The sequence below is a fragment of the Silurus aristotelis genome (genome assembly GCF_946808225.1).
Source record: "Silurus aristotelis genome assembly, chromosome: 29".
Classification (NCBI taxonomy): Eukaryota; Metazoa; Chordata; class Actinopteri; order Siluriformes; family Siluridae; genus Silurus; species Silurus aristotelis.
The window spans coordinates 11,371,889-11,393,711 of record NC_139602.1 but is presented as its reverse complement, the minus strand read 5'-3'; the positions used below and the strand labels follow the sequence as shown (position 1 = coordinate 11,393,711).

Genomic DNA, 21,823 nt, shown 5'->3' with positions numbered 1-21,823 from the left:
TACTTTTGAAGCATCTTTATTTTTTTTTTTATCTCAAAGCCTGTTTAATGTTAAAGATGTTTCATTTCGCTTTCAAATGGTTTAATTTTTACATTAAATTTTTATTGATTATTGATTCATGTATTATATTAAGGTTTTAATATCGAAGCAGGTTTAATTGTAATCAAACATATGTTTAATTTTAAAATTAAAAACTGCGTTACATTTCAGATGAAACAAGATTTTTAAGAAAATGTATAAAAATCAAAGGTTTAAAAAAAGCAGCTTAAAAGTGTTCACTTTGTTTTTATTTATTCATCAGTAAATAATTTAACAAAAAAGGAGAAGAAGAACTGAAACCCAAAGACAATAAACTGCACTGCTGGTGAACTTTATAACACCGAACTGGTCCAGGAGACTCTCTGATATCGAGGTGAAAACCGTCTTCTCTGGAAAACACTGCAGAATTCTTCTCTCGGAGGAAATCTGTACGGAAAAAGTGTTAAATACAAAGTGTGTCCAAAATCTGCTTTCCATGGGTTGGATTTGGTGGAAGATCTTCTGATATGAACCCTATTGAACATGGATGAATGTGAACACTGACTGCACCTCAGGCCTCCTCACCTTCTCACCTACACCAGTACCTGACTTCATTTACACCCTTGTAGCTGAATGAGTCTTCATAAATTTCTACAACATCTGGTGGAACATCTTCCCAGAAGAGTGGAGGTTACTATAAGAGTAAATGAGGACTAAATGTGGAATGAGATGTTCAAACAGATTCACATCTTCAAGTCGGATATCCGCAAATGTTTGGCCTGATGGAGTATTTGTGCAGCTTCACAAATTTTACTTAAAAAATTAAATCTTGTCGTATTTTTAAAAAAAAATTACATCATCGCTATCAGATCTCTGAATAAAAAAAAAATATCATGAAAGGTAGCGTTAGCAAAGCTAATTGATAAGCTAGTTTAATGTTTTGCTAAGTGTGCTAACGTACAATCCTCCAAGCTAACAAGTTAAATGCAGGTTTGTTGTGATGTCATGTGACCCTGCTATGATTGGTTGAAGAAGTTATTTGTTTTCCTGTTATAAAACAGCATTTTAAGATCCGAGATAATTGGTACCAAAAATGATGAAACAATTAAATAGTTAGCATGTTAGCATGATCTGACCGTCTCTCGCGCAGCTCCCTGTCGATGTCCTGCAGCGCTTTGCCTTTTGTCTCCGGTAGAAGGAGGTACATAAACACGACGGCTGTGATCGAGATCACGGCGTATGCTAAGAAAGTTCCGGTAACACCGATCACATCTGAGAGGAAGGGAGAGAGAAGCATTAACATAAAAGTGGAGCTGGATTAGCACCAGGCGTGTTTGTGTTAACGCCGGATGCGTGTACGCACCGATGACATTGAGGAAGGAGAAGGTGACAATCAGGTTGGCCGTCCAGTTAAAGCAGCTGCTGAAGGCAAACGCTCGTCCTCGCACATCTGGCGGGAAAATTTCACTCAGCACCACCCACGTCACTGTAACAAGAAAAAAAAAAGGTTTATTCCTCTGAAAAATAAAACTTACTTGAAAGTCAGAAAGAACCTTCAAAGAAACGGAACACGTCAAACAAAATGTATGAAATATAAAATTTTTCCCCGAAAGCAATATCATAATATGCCGTCGTTCATACGGTAACAACACGTTCACAAGGACCTGAACGTCAAACGTTTCACTAACAATAATCAGATTTTGAAAAAAAAATTTTGGAACAAAGCGAACAATTTTAGGAGGAGTTTCCGATGTCAGCGCTTTGTCACAGTAATGCTGTAACTTTTTCACGTTTTCTTAATGTGACCATTTCATTTTATTTTACTTAAAGAGAGAATGAACAGAGGCCAGTGAGGGTACAATCATTTTTAGCTGCTGTAACGTAATTGAAAACAGGAACTAACTCGTTTCACGGATGCTACATTTAGTGTTTTATAAAAAATCTGCGTTATTGTATCTACACTTTTGTGGAGGTGTAAAAAAGCATCATTTTCTATTTTCTTGCATCAACATAGTCAATATTTTACTATAATACAGTGGAACCCACTTATCTCAACCTCGGTTAACTCGCCAACCCTATTAAGTCGACGTTTTTGAAGTGGAACCGCCAAATTTCTTGCTTTGTCTTAGCATTTTGAATCAGTTATGTCGATTTTTTTATGTCGCCGAACCCTAATATCTCGAGCACAAGGGGGGGCAAATTTGCCACTTAACGTCGGTTATGTCAGGAATCCCCCTGCCACGCCCCCTTCGGTGGCGGCATTCCCCGAAGCACCCTGCTTCTTTTCCCGTGCATGTCCCGCCCACACAGAGCTCGTAGCAGTCATACTGATCGCACACACCTGACTCTCATTCACTCACTCATCCCATCTCCTATTTAAGCCCCTCACCTCCACACACTAGCGGTCCGTTATTGTTTGTGCATGATCGTATGTGTTGGTTCATGTCGGTCTGTGTAATCGCGTATACATGTCCCGCTACGTACCCTTCTTCTCAGACTCCGCATTCTCTCAACTGCCCCCCCCCCCCCCGGATTACCCCGATCCTGCTGTTTTCCATGTTCACGCTGTCAGCACCACGTTTATCCGTTGCTGCCCAGCGCTGCGCTTTCCATAGCGCGGATCTGTGGATTCTCTACACTAACTGTCTCTGCTTTCACAGAACTTTGTGGACCGCGCTCCCGACGCGCACCACTGGATATTACTGCTTCTCTACAAGTATTGGTGGATCATCTCCTAAATATTCTCAATAAATTTAGTTTGTGTTTACTTCGGCTGTCGCCTCCTTATCCGCATTACCAATCAATCAAATCGCAGCAACGCTGTTGTGTAAAAAAACCTCCAAAAAACACGTGCATGCACATTCAAATGTAATAACGCACATCATGTACATAAAGAAATTTTAAGCACGTTAATATATTGCCGCCATATTGGTTTTCGTTTGTCTCGATCATCGGTTATCTCGGCACTTTTTGGCGTCCCCTAGGCCTTCGACATAACCGGGTTCCACTGTACTACAAACTAGCTCGCTAAACCATTATTCTCAGATGTTAGCTAGCTAACCTCTATCGTTTCACTACAGTGCTCTTACAACCTTTTCATACCGAGTACTGGACTTTTTATATTGATGACAGCATAACAGAAACGTTAACCTACTGTAGGACAACTATTCTTTTTTTAACCTTTTTTTGAAGGATAAATTACGATGTAAATGTATATTTTAACACAGGCAGAATTCTACGTACTTGGACCGAAGCTCATGGAGAAGGCGGCGACGACAACCATCATGCAGAACAAAATGATCCAGTTCAAATTTCCTGTGTGGTCCGCAAGCGCGGTCACATTTAAACCTAAAGCACTGGTGGTGGTGTTTGGAAACTCTGGTAACACGGAGTCGTTGCCGCAGCGTCTCACAGCTTTAAACTCCAAATGTCTGCTCAGGAATCCGATCGTCATCAAACCCAACGCCATGACGGAGCATCCACCAATCAGAAGCGGCCGCCGCCCGAATTTATCCGCACACATCATGGCAGCTAGTGTCGCGATAACTTTAATGGTCCCGAGGCCAAGCGAAGCCGACATGGCAGATGCGTCGCTCTCAAAACCTACAGATTGGAAGACGGTGGAGGCATAGAGGAGAAGGTTTGGTTGACCTGACAACTGCTGAAAGACAACCAGCCCGAGTCCGATCATGGTCCTGGTGCGCATGTTATCCTGGCGCTGGAACAGATTTGTGATTGTGTACACCTTCTTGTTTGTTTGTGTCTCATTTCCTTCGCCCTCGTTCAGGAGCTGGACGAATGGCGTCTGCTGAGATGGTAGAACCCAAATAGAAACTAATTGTGCAAGCGAGGGTGCAACGGCCAACCCGAACATGTACCTCCATCCATCCTGAGCTCCTGATAAGACGTAATTCACAGCGTACGCAAGCAAAATCCCACCCGTGACGCCAACTTCATACAGAGTGACCATCAGACCTCTGCGTTCAGGAGAAACCATCTCAGACACGAAGATGCAGCAGGACATGGAGGATACACACATACCGAAGCCCACCATGACCCGGCCGGATATCAGCATCAGAAACGAGATGCTAACGCTCAGGATGAGGCTCCCGCCAATGATCAAAAGGTTGCTGAGGAAGATAGAGGCCCTCCTGCCATGACGGTCGATCAGACAGCCACCGATCACAGATGCCAGAATGGCTCCGACAAGGAGGGAGCTGACCACAGCCTCCTGCTGGACACAGCTCAGCTGGAACTGGACCTGGAGCTGCAGCAGCGCACCAGAGATGATTCCGAGTTCGTAGCCAAACACCAGACCGCCGAGAGTTGCTACGGCAGTGGCGACGATGACGACAGAGCAGCCTGAGGAAAAAAAGATGGTTTAATCATCTGTATTTGATTTCATCAATGATCAATGATGATTTCCACAGCAGGCTCCACCCCAGTAGTTTCTCGAGTAATTTTCTTACCATGACTGTAGAAATGTGAAAAAAGTTGCTAAGATCTTGAAAAGGTTCTTTGAATGGTAATGAGCATAAATTTTATGAGTTCCTCTTGTGAAAACCTACTGAAAACTCCTGAAACATCTTGCAGTGGATGACCACCTACAGTGCCTGCTGTCAAAATCGGCCTGAAGGGCTACCAGTGTTCTTTTGTGGTGGAAACATTTCATTAGTTGTTAGAGTTCCTAAAACTGTTCCTCAGGTGGAAGTATAGTTAAAGTTCCTGAGGATGTTCCTAGCTTCCTAGTTTCTAGTAAAGTTACTTGTTTGGTAAGGTGCCATAAGTTCTGTAGTTCTCTAAAGTTTTTTAAAGAGTCTCTGCAGTGAAAAAATTGTCTAAAGATTTACAAGTTGAAGAGCATTCTTGGAGTGGAAAAATTAGCTGAGAAATATGCTGCTGAGGAAATGCTCATCCAGACACCTGAGTTTCTGATTGTTCCACCTGGTTCCTCAGCTCTAAGCTGATTTGTGTTGTGTCATTTTCATTTTGATGATAGTGTGAACACCACATTTCCCACTGGAGGAACTCTGAACATACTGAACTTCTCATGCACTTCACAGGAGGGTTTTAGCATCACATCACTTGCAAATGCAATGAAAAGCCTCACAATTTCACGACATGAAACCCTCTCCCACACGCCCACCAGTTTCATCCACCAGTTTAACAAACCCAGGCTGAACCTACACCCACAACAATAACGTTTACAGAAACAGACGTGTCTAATGGATTAGATCTGATCAGACGCTCACTCACCCATGATTGTTTGTTGGTTGATTTCTATTTTCAGATCCTTCAGAGCTTCATGGTTCCTGATTAAACCAGCAGCAGGGTTTCATTCAGAAGAAAATCAGACCTACAAAGTGAGAACCTGAGCATTAATCCAACAACAGATTGAATTTGTCTGATCTGCTTTGAACTCTCCCATCAGCTGTAACCATGGTGACCCTTTTGTTGATGCTCCTGCTTTAATCCCACCTCACTAATTAATTATCATGAAAAGCAACACTCAGGCTAATTTTAGCTCCTGATTAACAAAACCTTTTGGTTTTGGCACGTTTTAAAGACATAAACACACATTTCCACGAAGCACAAAATCTGAAACTCTGAAACAGCTGAAACTAATGTTGATTGTTACAAAGTAAAAATAACTAACTTATTATATATGTATTATATATATATATATATATATATATATATATATATATATATATATATAGAGATTATATTTATTTTAGTTAAAAACTGATTTAAATGGGTAAAAATAATCTGTTTAAAGAAAAAATTTAATTCAATAATGTTCAATTATTGTAAGAAAAAATTTAATTCAATATATGAATAAAAAAAAATACAGTACTGTTACAGTACATCAGTTACTGTTCAGCAGTTACAGTACAGATGTTACTGTACAGCAGTTACAGAACAGATGTTACTGTTCAGCAGTTACAGTACAGATGTTATTGTTCAGCAGTTACAGTACAGATGTTACAGTACAGTTGTTACAGTACAGCTGTTACTGTATAGCAGTTACAGTACAGATGTTATTGTTTAGCAGTTACAGTACAGATGTTATTGTTCAGCAGTTACAGTACAGATGTTACAGTACAGATGTTACAGTACAGATGTTACAGCAAACACTAAAACTGTTTGTTTGGTTAAAAAAAGTTGTATTTCTACCTTAATCCAATATTAATAGTTAATTATATTCCGCGCTGATCCTCATCTTCATCACTTCTGCAGCAGCTGGAGATAAAAACACCACTTCTTTCTGTTTATTTTAGTGAATAAATCAAAGATGGATCTGTTTTATTCTGTAGAAACCTACTCCTCTCCTCCTGCACTTTTCATGATGTGTTTAATCACAAAAGCGAGTAGATTCAGTGCTTAGAATAAACTAAAACTTCTTTTTTTAATAGTTTGTACTTCTTCATTCCTCCACACGCGCAGGGGCTGTGTAATGGAGATGGACATGTTGCCAGATTGGACAACTTCACCCTCAGTGTTTAAAACGCAATGGGGATAAAATGGCAGGAAACAGATGATAATCTTGTTTATTTATTATAATATGTTTTGGTTTGGTAAAGTGAGGGGTTAGTCTCCACGGGAACGTGCATTCTGCCTTCTGGACCTCTCAGGGTTTACATTATTCCAGTAATGAAGCTGGCTGAGTTTAGTTCTACACTGTTTGTTCAAATCATGTCTATCAATTCTGGAAAATTAAAAGATTATTAAATTACACTGTAAGTTTTATTGTAAAGCTGTAAAAAAAACTCTGTGTGGATGTGTGGGATATTTCTTTTAAAGTAGGATGAAGTGTTTAAAATCTTCAATCTGGCAACCCGAGTTACGTGGCACAACACTACAGCTCCAATTACACTAATTTCTCGCGCTCCTTTTCCAACACACACACACACACACACACACAGTTATTTTTTGTTGTTTTAATTTTGTAATTAATTATTTAATGAAATATATATTTATATATTTAAAATATAAAAATAAATTAATACATTTGCTGCAATGAATACATTAATAAATACTAAATAATAATTATAATTTAAAAGATCCTTCTACATATAATTTATATAATAATAAACCTTTGTGTATTGTAAATACAATAATTGTATTTTTTTTTTTTTTTTACAAAAAATTATACTATTAATACGTATTTTTTAAATTATTGGCACTTAAACATACAGAAAGCAGGTGTAGAGCTACATAAAAAATAAATATTAACAATAATATCATCCCAATATAATAATAATAATAATAATAATAATAATAATAATAATAATAATAATTAAAAAAATACTTTTATTTTCGGCAGATTTTGAAGTTTTTTTGAAGAAAGACGCGGAAGTACCCGAAAAACCCGGAAGTAAAAAGAGAGGTGTCATGGCGGAGGCGGACGGTGTGAGTGTGCGGTCAGTGCTGCCATGTCTGCGGGAAGCTGAGTTGATTAAACAGGGCGCGGAGGCCCGAGTGTACCGGGTTCGGTTCTTAGGGAGGAGCGCCATAGTGAAGGAGCGGTTCCCCAAACGGTACAGACACCCGGCTCTGGATGAGAAACTGACCCGCCGCCGCGTCGCTCAGGAAGTGCGGTCCATCCTGCGCTGTCGGAAAGCAGGTCGGTACTGTCGCAAAAAGTCCATCACGATTACAACAGTGCACGGTGAGCGTTGAAATAAACCATTAGTTTTTATTTTATTATTATACATGAAAACATAAACAACAACAATGGCAGATATTCTGATAAAACTGAATGAGGTGTGTTCGGTCAGAAGGCTTAGGTGATTAGTTCGCAGCAATTAACCAACAGTTCCAATGTGATTTGTATAAAATATAACTTAATTTTCAAATCAAGTGGCTTCCTGTTGTCACTTACATTACAGCAGCTCCTGAGAAATTACAGACTCGCCTGTACTGAAGATGCCCGAGATCTTCCAGCTTCACCTCTATCTGTGAGGAAGAGCTGAAACTGGAGACTCCTTCATTAAATATTAAACGCACACACACACACACCTTACAATAAACATCAGTGATTAAACATATTTATATGTGGCGCATGCGTGCTACACGTCCTAGCTGTTGCTATGGAAACCATAACGAGTTGCTGTTCTAGAGAACTAATCAACATCATCTGACCAGTGCAGAATTCATCAGGTTGGTGAAAATGCCAGGATTGTGCTCCTCAGTCCAGTAATGTTTAAAGGTATCTGTGTAGGCATCGCAGCTCCTGTCGTCTACTTCGTCGATCTCAGCTCCAACTGTATTTTCCTGGAGGAGATCACCGAGTCGATCACCGCACGTGAGCACATCGCAGCCGCTCGGGCTTCCGGACGCTCCGTCGAGTCTCTACACGACCTCGCGGAGAACATGGGCCGGATCCTGGCTAAGATGCACGATGAGGACGTGATCCACGGAGACCTCACCACCTCCAACATGCTTCTGAAGACGGAGAGCTCCGGAGAACTCGCGCTGATGCTCATCGACTTCGGCCTGAGCTTCGTCTCTGCTCTGCCCGAGGACAAAGGTGTGGACCTGTATGTGCTGGAGAAGGCCTTCCTCAGCACGCACCCCAACACGGAGACTCTCTTCCAGAAGCTTCTACACAGTTACACCGGGGCGTCCAAAAAAGCTCCGGCTGTGATCAAAAAACTGGACGAAGTCAGACTCCGGGGGAGGAAGCGCTCCATGGTGGGGTGAAAGAAAGAAAAAAACACAACGAGCCATGCTGCTGTGGTCATGTGACTTTTTGTAAATAAAAATAAATAAATATAGAATTATTTTTTTGACCGAATGTTGTTTTGTATTTTTTCTTCTTTTTTTTTGTCCCTCGAGTGTTAAAAACATGAAATTAGCTTCTTAATGCCAGATCTGAAAACGAATGAATATTAATGAGCGCTAAAATCTCTGGTTAATGAATATTAATGGACTGCTTGTAAACTCCACCCACTTTTTTGTTTCTGTGTAGATGTTTTGACTCGTTTTGAGTCTGTGCTTTTATTGGGGCGGTGTGGAGACAGACGTGGTGGTATTTCAGGGTGGATCAGTCAGGGTGACGTTACGGGTTCCTGTCGGTTCATGTCGAGAGGAAGACGTGTGGCGGAAAATATTACCTTCTGAAATTGAACTCCGTTCACCCGAGAGCTTTGTGTTCATACACTGAGAGAAAAGGTGCTTCTTCCACAAAGTTCAAGTCATGCAGTTGTGTTGGATGTTTCTGGATGCAGGAGCATAAAGTTTTCCCTTCACTTAAACTTCAAAACCAACCAAGCTCCATGAAGATACGCTTTACATGGGTTGGGTTTGGTGGAAGATCTTGAGACCTGCTATAATAAAAAAATTAAAATAAAAAAAAGTCAATATCACTTTATGTAAAGCCTGATTTTTTTTTAATTCTTATTATTTATTTATTTTTTAATCCTGAAAAAAAGCATAGCAAAAATATAACTTTTATTTTGTAAATTTTTTATTTAAAAATTATTTCTCAAACATTAACCCTAGAAAAAGAAATGAAAAATGTCAGGGTTTAAAAAAAAAAAAAAAAAAAACTTTAAAAAAAAAATTTACATAAAAAAATATTTTTTACAATTTGCTACTTTTTTGAGGGAAATGCGACAATATTTCAAAAAAATGTTAAATGTTATAAAAAAAAATTTAATGTCATATTTCTCAAAAGTTACATAAAGCCTGTTTATTAAAAATAAAAAAATAATAAATTCACAATATTTTTTCCAACCAAACTTTTTCAATGTAAGTGCTCAAAAGAAAAAAAAAAAAAAAGGTAATATTTCTCAGAATCTCTGAAAATGTTTTTCCCAAAAATGTGAGTTATACATACAAAAAAAGGACAAAAATTGACCTTCATATAAAATCCCTATAAAAAAAAAACAACTGAAAATGTCAAAAAAAAATGTTGCATAGCAATATGACAATATCACTAAAATGTAAAAAAATAAATAAATAAATCTTATAAGTAGAAAATTACAACAAAACAAAAAAAAGAAAATTTGACAAACTCTGGGAAAAATTAGATTTTTTTTTTAAATTAATGAACAACATGGAAAAAAAAAAAACACTGCGACTATAAAAAAAAACTTGCTTAAAAAACTGTCAAATAGTTTATGAACTATGCATAAAGTTATTTCAATTTTTTTTCTAAAAACATGCAAATAAGAAAGTTTACAAAAATCACATTTTTTTTAAACATAAAATCTTATAAAAGAAATCCAGTGCTGTATAAAATTGTAACAGAAATGCAATAAAATCTCAAAAATAATTTGTAAAATATCTGTAAAGTGCGTCAGATGAAGTGGTTATGAAAAGTCTCTGCCTTTGCAGATGATGGGGTTGATGAGGGTCATGACGTAGAGGACGAGACACGTCCAGCTGGACGCGATTTTCACCCAGACCGCTCCTCGCTTGTGTGCAATGTTACTGTAGTCAACGTCGGGTCTGTTCCAGAAAAAACAAACAAATATTCACTTTTACTGTAAATATTAAATAAAAAATACATCATGTCCAGAAACAAAAATAACAAAGGATTCTTGATCACTTCCTGTTTCCTGTTTCCCTCTGCTCCTGTTCCTGCTTCAGCTTCCTGCTGATAAGCTTTTACTTGTGTCTCGTTGGCCTGAATGAATCTCCACAACATCTGGAATCAGATGCATCATCATCCTTCCCAAATGCAATATCATTTCCATAGCAACGCCTCTTTTGTGGGGACTCCTGCTTTTTTTTTTTTTTATTTTAAGTTGGACATCTTAATAAAAAAGATATGAACAGTAATGAAGAAAATCTAATTCATATCTGATCTTTACAGAAGTTTTTTCCATTCGTGGAGATTTTTACTGAAACTTCACTCCATTTAAAAGTCAGATTTATTTTTACTCAACTGCATTTAGTGAAATCAGTCGTGTCTTTTTATTTACGAGGATAAAAACGTGACTGGTGAAACACGCAGCGAGTCACCAATCAGGATCGAGCGCACGCTCTGTTTTACACGTGTTCTGATCGACGCTCGGTGCAGCTACTGATCACCGACATACAGTTCAGCATCAGTTCAACATCAAGCAGAACATTTAGAGAGGAATCAATGATGAAGAAACTCCAGACTGGAACTCGACACCACACACGTGTGATTATTTTAAGATATTTTAAATATCAATCAGTGTTTGAGTCATTAATATTATTCTAATAAAAGAGGGTATGAGAGTCACATTCAAGTCTTTTTACATAAACTGAGGTGATTGTGATCAAAATGATAATAGGAAAATTATATCCAGAATAAATCGCTTTGGATTCTTCAGTTCATTTGAAGGTAAAAACGTTTGTACTTTTACTCAAGTGAAAGTTTAAAGGGACACTTTTTACTGCAGTAATATTTTGTGTCTCTACTTTTACTGGACTTCACACTTTGTGTACTTCATCCACCACTATTTATCTGCCTTCCTATAAAGTTCCTGTTCTGTCCATCAGTTACACCATTTCATTTCATTTCTTAAGAATGTTGTGAAGCTCCGCCCCCTTTTACACGCCTCTCTGTAATTTGTGTTTGTGTGCGGAATCAAATAAAACCACACCATAATGTGACATTAGAGTAGAAGAGTATTAGAGCTGTCTTCAGCAGATTATGAGATGATTATGAGTAGAATGGAGTTGGATGAAGCTGTAACTCACATGTACCAGTTTGTGAGCGTCATCATGATGTAGAAAGAAGCAAGACACAGCTGGAAGTGAAAGCAGCAGTAGCTGTACTGGACGCTTTCCCCCTCGTTATCTATGATCCGTCTCGGACCGTCCGAGACGTCGAAACTACCTGTGGAACAGTCCTCCATCTGGACGGCGTCTGAAGGAGTCAGGAGGAGTTTGTTCACCTGGCTGGTGCTGGAGGAGCGAATGCTGTGGAGATCAGGTAAGCAAATAATGACAAACCATTACATGATAAACCAGTACGAGAAGTTTAATGGATGTAGTTTGTAGATTTTCTGAACTGTGTAAACGTCTCCGTGTTTACGTGGGTTACAGTGGAAGATCTTCTACTATAGAGATTTGACCTCGACCCTACTGGGATGGTGTATTTGCTGATCACACATCCTTGTGGCTGAATGAACACGAACGTTTTATATCTGCGGGATGAATATCGGATGACGTATTACTCATACCTCGAGAATAAAATACACAAGACGAAAATAGTCAGTCCCACGATGCTTTGCGTGTCCTCCCACAGGAAATGAGGATGTGCGATGGGCGCGTCCACCAGGGTTTGGTTTGTGGAAGAGATGTTGGAGATGGGGAACGGTTGGAAGAAGCTCAGCAGGCTGGGATTACACACTTTCTCTGCAGAAAACATAAAAAAAAGAGATTCCTCTCATTTGTTTTCATGGAATCTGGCAAAGCTCTTGGTAAAGATATCTCCAAGACGTCTGGACTCCAAAACAGCATGTTCTCTGCTGGATCCCTCACCGTACTTCTGTCTAAGTAAAAATCACCCGCGTTACTTTTAGCATGAAAGGTTTCGCTTTCGCATTTATCCTAGAAAATTTATATATAAAATTGCAATTTATTATCTTAATTGAAACACTTGCTAGTAGCTAGCTGGACAGCTAATGCACATTTCATCTAAAGCAGACTCTGTGTTCCTACGTCACGGTAAAGTTTTACAGAACATTACAGCAAAATTCAAAAAAGAGCAAAAAGATTGTTTGACAAAAATGTATAATAAATGAAGGTAAACTGGGTTGAATTTGTTTCCTGATCATTTGTGTATTTAATAAAATCTCGCTTTCAAACTAAAATGTCCCTTAGTTATTAGTAGAGGTCGATCACTGACACCACGTGCTGTTTGTTTTTACACGTGAGACTGCGTGCTGCACGGAGAGCGCTATAGTTATAATTTATGAATTATATAATTATATTTATTAATGAATATATTCATATTTTTCATTTAGCAAATTTTCATGAGTCAGCACTTTTTTTACATAAAGTATGTTTTTTTATCCATTTTTAAAACTATCAGTTAATTAATCGGTTATTGGTGAGTACGATCAGACCGAGCTTTCGGTATCGGTAAAATCCACTATCCGTCGACCTCTAGTTATTGACGTAGCCTAATTATTTGTTAGCTTCACCCACCAACCACAAGCATAAGTAAATAAATGTTTTGATTTTAATAGCAATGAATATGAAAAAATGGAACTATGACATAATGCGTTTGAGTAGGCGATACATCTCTTAAAAAGTAACGCTCATTTGTGTGTATTTAATATCCTAATAAAATCTCCACAATAACACTGGTAGTCACTCTGTCCAGACAGATATTACGTGGCCCTCGCAGAAAAAAGTTTAGGGACCCCTGGTTTAGAGAAACATGCTCCAGGGTTGTTGTAGACAGTGAAACAATTCTTGCCATAATTTCCACACTGGGGACATGGAGTTAAGTGGCATTTCCTATTTCTATTGAATTTTCTTGGACGGGGAAAAGATCATGGTACCTGGTTCGTTTGTGATGGCCGACCAGGTGAGGTACATGGTGTACAGAGTGATGAAGGACGACTGCATTAGTCCAGAAGCAGGAAGATGTTTCTGTATAAATAAAAAAAAAAAGTGATGTAAAATGATCAAACCTGAGAAAAAAAGAATAAATAAAATAATAAGAGGTTGAGATTTAAAAGCAACAGCAACACTGAAATTCCATCACTGTGTGATTTATTTCTGGTTTATTTTTGGAATCACCTATAAGCCACGCCCCCCTGCGTGTCTCCTCTAAAAACACAGTGGTGGAATTTTTGAGTGAATATTTTATTCTCGCTGGTTCCTGAAACCTCGGACCCCCTGGTTCTATTCGTGGAATCGGTTTATAAGGAATATATCACTTACTTGAACTTTCTTCAGAACAGAGATGATTGAAGCGATTAAGCACAGGATGAGGTTGAAGAAGATGAAGAACCTGTTGAGAGCACACTTTTCGGGCTGAGCGTAAAATATGTACATGAGCGTGACGGCAGTGATGGACAGAGAGTAGTTCAGTGACGTAACACTAGACAGGGCTGGAGAAAGAGAACGAGAGAAAATAAACCAAACCCTGAAATCCAAACAAAGAACAACCCAACTGCCCCATGCGTTATATCTCGGGGTGAAAACATGATCTTTAATGAGCTGTTATGAATTTACACTCACGCACCACAACCCCAGAGCTTCGCGTTCTCGTTCTCCATCTTGTCAATCCACGACTCGCTCCATGAGTGCACAAAGTCCATGAGGAGGATGAGCTGGATGACGATGAAGGCGAACGCTCCAACGGCACCTACAATAAACCAAACTGAGCAAAAAAGATTAATAAACATCTACATACTGTATATGTTTATTACATCCATCACACCAAGTCATTATAAGTTGTATCCAAAATTTTCAAGACTAGTTTTGTAACATGCCAGCAGATGGCAGCACAAGGCTGCACACACAGTCACAGGGAGCACCGACCTACATAAGTCAGTGTGCCAAAAGACATCGTCCTGTGTCCATCAGGAGCAGTGCGACTGGTGCTGTTTTATTCTAGTCACAATTTCATCATGGACAGCAAGAAAAACTGGATGCTCCACGATGACAATGCACCCTGTTACCCTGCTCTCCTCACACTTGAGTTTCTCAACAGAAACGACATGATCTCTCTTCCACACCCATGCTACTCGCCAGATTTCACTCCTGCAAACTTCGCCCTCTTCCCGAAGATGCAGTTTAAAGATCTCTGTTTTCAGACCGTTGCACAGAATCACAGATGATAATTGACTACGATTTGAAAAAAAGACTTCCAGGACACGTTCCAAAAGAACTCTGTGAGCGCTATATTGCTGTGCAAGGGGACTATTGTATAGGTGATCGTCAGAAGACGTAGATAAATAAAGTACTTTCTTTAGATACCAAAGCTTTTTGATACCACTTCCTATGTCGATTTTACGGTTGAGTGCAGGAGTCAGAGTCCTCACAAAACAAATCAAAGATATTTGCTCTTTACAACAATAAACAAACGTGATAGTATGATCAGTTTGTGTAATATTTTATATTGTTCAGATTTGGAGTCGGATGATGAAACTAAAATTATAATATATATAAGACCAAAAAATCAAGAGCTACTTAATGAATTAATGTTGTGATCATGTGATACATTCACATTATATGATATAACTCTATACTATATAGAGCTGATGGATAGCGTAATTCTTTATCAGCTGATTATTGGTGATCATCATGATTTTGTCTCGATCCCAGACTGTTCCAGGTCCAGGTTGTGAATATTTATGTTATGATAAATGCACAGTATTTATATTTTCTGCCGAGGCAGCTGGTGTATGTTTCTGCTTTTCTTATTTCAGGAAAGGTAAAAAGGTAAACGCTTCAATCTCGCCAGCGGTGGAATCGGTTCTCTCGGTGTTAAAGCGTCTATTTTTTCTGTTTTTGGTGTTTGGATGCCTGTTTGTAGCTCTTGTCTCTCTGCTTATTATCGCATCACCAGACACTGTAAAGGGGCACTGATGAGTCTCATCATATACAGAAGTGATTCTTACTGCTGCTTCTATCCGACTCCGCCCTCCACACGTGAACCGCCGCTCGCCGCCCCACACCAGCTACATCATATATACTGTAGAGTTTATACAGTACAGTACTGTAAATTGCTCTGCTTTACTCAATTCGATCCCCGGTCAGGGAACCAACCCCAGCCATTAGGGTTGCACAAGCCTTAGTGTCGGTCCCAAGCCCGGATAAATGGTGCGGGTTTCGTTAGGAAGGGCATCCAGCGTAAAAACATGTGCCAAATCAAACATGCGGATGATCCACTGTGGCGCCCCCTAATGGGAGAAGCTGAAAGAAAATTTTTAATGTACTGTAATGTGTTAAATTATTAACAAATCACAGTGTACCACCCCATAATGATTACCATTCTTTAAAACTCCTGGGTCAGCGAGGTCATGTCTCAACTTGCGATATTTTCATGCTCATCAGAACTCGGGGACGACCTGCATGTGGTGTGTTTTATATAAAGTGTGTGTCTCTTACTTTGGGAGAATCGTCCCTGTGGGATGTAAAAGGCGGCGACAGTGAGCAAAATAATGAGTGCGATCTTGAAAAACCAGAATCTAAAAAAGAAAGAAAGAAAGAAATCTCTGAGAGAAACGCAGAACATAACATTCACAACATCTAGCAAACGTTAGAAAAAGGAAAATTGTATTGCGGGCCGGTGTGAGGGTTAATTAGCCCTCGTCAGTGCATTAGCTTTTTTCTTTTACCCGTTGTGAATTGCAGCTCGAAAGTCTCTGGTGTTCTTTATGTTGATGGTAAGAAGAAAAAACAGAAGAAAGCTTGTGCTTATGCCGAAGCAAAGACGATACACGGCTCTGTAGCCCACGAACGTCTCGCACTGAAACATTCCTGCGGCGGTGGACGTCACATTGTTCTCACACAATCCGGGGATCTGGATAAGTGAGTCAGAAAATATACTTTCCTCATTTTCATTACAGGTGATTTATTCCTCCACCTCACATTCTACTGCACGCATTCGTACACGCCATGATCTCAAAGCATTTGTTCCTTCATTCACATTATAACCTCAAATGCATCATTTATCATCTCAATCATATACTCATTCAATTGCAAATTAAACTCATCAGACTAAAGATGAAACCGCAAGACCCTTAACCCCAGAGCTGCTCAGCTGTAGGAATCAGATCCATGTAAATGAGTAGTTAAGGGCCTTGCCCAGGGGCCCTGCAGTGGCAGCTTGGTGGTGATTTGAGCTACAGTACCACTTCCAATCAAAAAATTTTTCTTGAATAACTGGGAGAATGGTGTGTGTGTGTGTGTGTGTGTGTGTGTGTTACCTGTCTCATTCTGTGCTCGACGCTGGGTGACAGCATGATGAAGGCGATGATGGTGTCCAGGAACAGGATCAAGGTGTAAATGATTCGAGTCACTATTGAGTTTTTACATTTCGAGCAAAACCGACACGCCAGACACGTCGCTGGTCCGCACAGACACTGAGCCTTAAACACACACACACACCAAACACATTACATTCAATATACACCCTCAAATACCACTGAAACACCCAGTAGACACCAATTCAACCAGTCCAATTCATAGTTTTACTGAATTTAATAAGTTGAACTGAGATGAAAAATCTTAAAGCAGGAAATGACTTTATTATAAGTAGAAATATGAAGTAATAATTCATATTTATTTACACTGCAGTGATTTTCTTGACTGTCATAATGATCATACGCTCTCATCACGCTCATATCATATCATATTACTTTCTGGAAACCGATGCTCAGTGCCTGATTCAGATGTTTAAATCATCACAGGTCTTTAACTCGACGACGTAACGTTTATTAACCGCAAAAAAATGAATACTGCATGATGTGACCTCAGGAAACACCTCAAGCTGGAACAGTGCCGTCTGTGTGTGTGAATGGACCTGGAGAGTGTGTTCGTAAGTGCTGAGTGTGTGTGTGTGTGTGTCTGTGTGTGTCTGTGTGTGTGTGTGTGTGTGTGTGTGTGTGTGTGTGTGTGTGTGTGTGTATCTTCTGACCTTGACATATTTTTGCTTTGCTTTCCAGATAAAACAGGAACCGTTCTTCCGATACAGTGCAGCATTTCATCATTACGCTTTTTACTGCAAAAACTCTTCTTAGTTTCCCAAAACCACGGCGTAATTTATCTTATAAGGTAGAAGAACTTTAAACCTTTTGAATCTCTCAAAAAAATTAAACACCCCTCAAATACACCTTTAAACGCACCTTGAATACCATTTAAATACTGTGCAGATTCCGTCCTATCAGTACTTTTATACAGCTTTAACCCTGAAGTGAAAATCTTAAAAAAAAAAAACAAACAGTGTTTTGTGTGTGTGTGTGTGTGTGTGTGTGTGTGTGTGTGTGTGTGTGTGTGTGTGTGTGTGTGTGTGTGTGTGTGTCTGACGTGAACAAAGCAAACCAGACAAAACAGAAATCCTTCTTCAGATACAGTGAAGGTACGTTTCTCCAGTATTCTTTCCACTGCACTAATTATTGTTTCCAATATGTAAATGAGATGTAAACCCCTCTTTAAATATGCAAATTAATGCCGCCTTAAATACCCCATAATTATCATTTTAAACTTTTATTATCATTATTTATCATAATTATCATTATTTCTATAATCAAAGTTTTTTTTTGATTTATTAAATGAACATGTTCAGATTGTAACGACCTCAATGCCGTCTGATCTTTCCACCAATCAGAAGGTCTAATTCGTGTGCAGTATTGGCCAGAAGAATGTCCAGATCTTTTCCAGCAGGGAGTAGAGATCATTCTACACTCTACATGAGCATTAGTGAGATCAGACACTGATGCTGGAGAAGGTAAATCTCCAGTCTTCAGTCTCCAGTTCATCCCAAAGATGTTCAGTGAGGAAGTGCAGGACACTTAAGTTCTTCTGCTTCTATATGAGGTCCCATGATGTCATGGGCTCGTTAACCACTGAAATATGAGAAATTGCAAAACTCACATTTACTGACTAATTTCACACCTTCAAGCACCACTCATTTTTTTCTTTTTAGGAAATGTAAATTCCAGTTTTTAGTATTAACTTTATAGTTATTTAGAAACAAAACATTAATTCAACAACCCAGATTTAAAAAATAAAGCACATTGAACACACGGCAGATTTCTGATTCTTGTTAAAGGTCGAAAACACATTTGCAGATCTGAGATTTTGCTAAATAATGGACACTGTGAGCTAAAGCTAAACATCAGGTTTGTTAGGTTCACACCCAAATCTGCTGAAGAAAAACAAATCATACACTCTTTATTTCTGGGAAGTGAAAGTGAAACCATCTGCAGTGTGGATCTCACTATAAAGAACACATCTACTATTATTATTATTATTATTATTATTATTATTATTATTATTATTATTATTGTTGTTGTTATGTTCCTCTTGTTATTTGTCTTGTTATTATAGAAAAACGCAGTAGAGCAGAGCGCTGCATCACACACAGGAGAATGAACATCATCACTAAAGCAAGAAACCCAATGATCACAATTCAACACGTCTCGTTTCACTGGAGCCACAACTGCGCCTCCACATACATCATCTCCAGCAGAAGCCTCGATATTCACCTCCTCACATCACCCCGGGGTTTCCTGCGTTTTTTCAGTGAATTGCGTTTTTCCTGAGGATTTAAAATGAAGGCAAATTGTGTGTTTTTGTGCAAATTTTTTGATAAAAGAAAACGCAAACGTATAACCGGTTCATGAAAAAGTTGAACAACTGTTTCCTCAAGATGTCCAGCTTTTCTTGTAAAAGACCTTGTAAGTGTATCTGCAACCAAATCAATTTCTTCTCCTCAGTCAGTCGTGAGATGAAAAAGAAACAGCTGTTAAATGCAGATGCGGTTTGTGAGCTCTGACTAGTGACGCTCTCTGACCATCCAATCAAAGGACGTGATAATGGCGACGTGTTTGGACGCCAGCTAGAGCGCCTCGAAGATCGCAATCTGATTGGTTCAATTGACAACTTTAAGGCGACATGCAGTTTATCGTAAAAACAAAAAAAGCCTGCTGTGCTTACAATAGTGGCCGTACGGCAATACGAGATGTGACGACTGAAATCTGATTGGATAGAAAGTCTAATGTAAAATGACACTCTGTGGCACCGCAGCGGCCATAAACGTGAACTGAAAAGTAAAAGAATGAGTGATTCTGGTTGAGTTTAGGAGAGCAGAGAAGATCTTGCTGGCCCTAATGGCCACCACTGTTGATTTTGTGGCTGAATCATCATACCAGGGTGGAAGGTACATACTAAAGGTATAAACAAGTCTGTTGTCTGACAAATGTCATTATGCTTCTTCTTCTTCTTCTTCTACTACTTCTTTTACTTCTCTCCTGTGTCTCATGAAACTTACAATACATTTTGGATAAGATCTAATCTTCTGCTCAGGAAAGTACCTAAAGATTCATTCTCCCTGAAACACCACGCCTCCACGTCTCATTTCACTTCCTGACACACCTGAAACCTGCAGTTTAAACATCTGGGACACATCTGCCTCTAAGGGGGGGGGGGGGGGGGGGGGGTGTTATGTCCTGTGTGTGCTGGGTGTGTAACCGCACTGGACTGTGATGTCTAATCCGGTTAGGAGGATTAAATGAAGGCAACACGTTCAATCCCGTCTGATCAGAGAGAGGAACCGGGGGCGCGCGCAAAACCGCTAAAAACAGGGATTAAAGCGCGCGCTCGCGTGCTTGTGATTTTATAGTGTATTAGATCCTAACAAATCTCTCTCTCTCTCTCTCTCTCTCTCTCTCTCTCTCTCTCTCTCTCTCTCTCTCTAGTTTTAAAATTAAGAGATAAATCAGGATAAGAAGTTCCGTACCCAGGGCAGGAGACTGAAGCTCCCCAAAGTCGCTCCCATTATCCTCCTCCAGAGCGCACGCGAGGTCGCAAAAACACGCGTGGAAAGGCGTGATCAAATCAGATCTCCCAGCGGCTGCACGAGCTCAGAAAACATCCGTTATAGTCGATCAAATTTTCTAAACCTGGATCCTGATTGGTCAGAGCGCGTTTACGGTTTACTTTCGGTACCTCTGTACTGTACAGTACAACGTGGATCACGTGACCTGTCCAACAAGCCCCGCCCTAATTGTGAAAAAAAGTTTTAAAAAATGTTTTCTAGATAGATAGATAGATAGATAGATAGATAGATAGATAGATAGATAGATAGATAGATAGATAGATAGATAGATAGATAGATAGATAGATAGATAGATTAAACTTGGCTGCAGGTCAGTGAACAAAATCACAAATCACATATAAAAACTAAAAACCAATTGTACATTGTGCACTCCTTGGATTTGTCTGTATCGAGTTTTCTAAAGATGACGTGAAGAATCTTAAATGTTAGCGCTGAAGGAGACGTGAGAACGTGTGTAGAAGATGTCTACATGAACACTGGTTCCTCTCCACAAAACGATCAGCATGTTTAACAAATGTTAACCCTCGACTTCTCGCTTCTTTTGTCTAATAAAACGTGATGTTTGAAGCACATTTAAAAAGCACACAGTGGTGGTTCCAGGAGATTTGGATTTCTACTCCAATGTATATTTTTCTCCTTAAGACTTCAGAAAAATCAGCATTTATGTTACGTGATAAAGATTGGGACTTTTTTTGCTTATAGCAGGTCACTCAAGATCTTCCACTCAAGATCTTCCACTCCATCCTCTCAGATCTTCATGGAGCTGGTTTTGTGCACAGAAGCAATGTGATGCTGGAACAGGTTTGGGTCTCCTAGTTCAATCCTACACAATTGTGTGGCTTAAACGTTTGTATTTATTTAGTTTATTTATTTATATAATAGGGAAAGTACTCATTGATCAACAGTAAGATACTGTAAATAATCCACAGTTTGCCCAAATGGCTCAGTTTCATCTGTTGCCTCTTGCCAGATTTAAAAAAGACAACCGAAAAATCAAAAACACAATAAGTTATCCAACATAAACATACAATAACATATACAATTACATACAATAACACTACTAAGGATAATAATGGCAGTATCCAAAATAAAAATGCACACGATTACAAATATGATTTACTTTAAACCATTTCTTAAATGCCGAATAATTTGCACTACTCCTTAATTAAAGAAGTGAGTTTCGGTGCCAATAGTGTGAAATTATTATCAGATATTCCCGTCGAAATATTAGATGTTTTCATTGTTTGTAAACATCTAATTTATTTGTGTCTGTAAATACAGTAGTCACTCTTGTTG

General features: G+C 39.1%; 3 protein-coding genes across 3 annotated transcripts; 1 reads left to right on the top strand and 2 right to left on the bottom strand.

Annotated features, from left to right (window-relative positions):
• Positions 1 to 272: 272 nt before the first annotated feature.
• Positions 273 to 6,480, bottom strand: slc2a10 (solute carrier family 2 member 10). The gene is made up of 6 exons (XM_083535569.1): positions 6,196 to 6,480; positions 5,275 to 5,374; positions 3,262 to 4,380; positions 1,382 to 1,504; positions 1,155 to 1,290; positions 273 to 465 (listed from the first exon to the last, which is right to left on the bottom strand). The coding sequence occupies exons 2-6, from the start codon at positions 5,276 to 5,278 to the stop codon at positions 372 to 374; spliced, it is 1,476 nt and encodes a 491-aa protein (XP_083391695.1). The 5' UTR covers positions 5,279 to 5,374; positions 6,196 to 6,480; the 3' UTR covers positions 273 to 371.
• An 896-nt stretch (positions 6,481 to 7,376) lies between these two features.
• Positions 7,377 to 8,811, top strand: tp53rk (TP53 regulating kinase). The gene is made up of 2 exons (XM_083535568.1): positions 7,377 to 7,645; positions 8,243 to 8,811. The coding sequence occupies exons 1-2, from the start codon at positions 7,414 to 7,416 to the stop codon at positions 8,722 to 8,724; spliced, it is 714 nt and encodes a 237-aa protein (XP_083391694.1). The 5' UTR covers positions 7,377 to 7,413; the 3' UTR covers positions 8,725 to 8,811.
• Positions 8,812 to 9,472: 661 nt separating this feature from the next.
• Positions 9,473 to 20,669, bottom strand: serinc3 (serine incorporator 3). The gene is made up of 10 exons (XM_083535567.1): positions 20,429 to 20,669; positions 16,896 to 17,057; positions 16,305 to 16,489; positions 16,075 to 16,154; positions 14,204 to 14,341; positions 13,900 to 14,069; positions 13,515 to 13,605; positions 12,186 to 12,360; positions 11,701 to 11,922; positions 9,473 to 10,476 (listed from the first exon to the last, which is right to left on the bottom strand). The coding sequence occupies exons 1-10, from the start codon at positions 20,465 to 20,467 to the stop codon at positions 10,338 to 10,340; spliced, it is 1,401 nt and encodes a 466-aa protein (XP_083391693.1). The 5' UTR covers positions 20,468 to 20,669; the 3' UTR covers positions 9,473 to 10,337.
• Between the last annotated feature and the right edge of the window lie 1,154 nt (positions 20,670 to 21,823).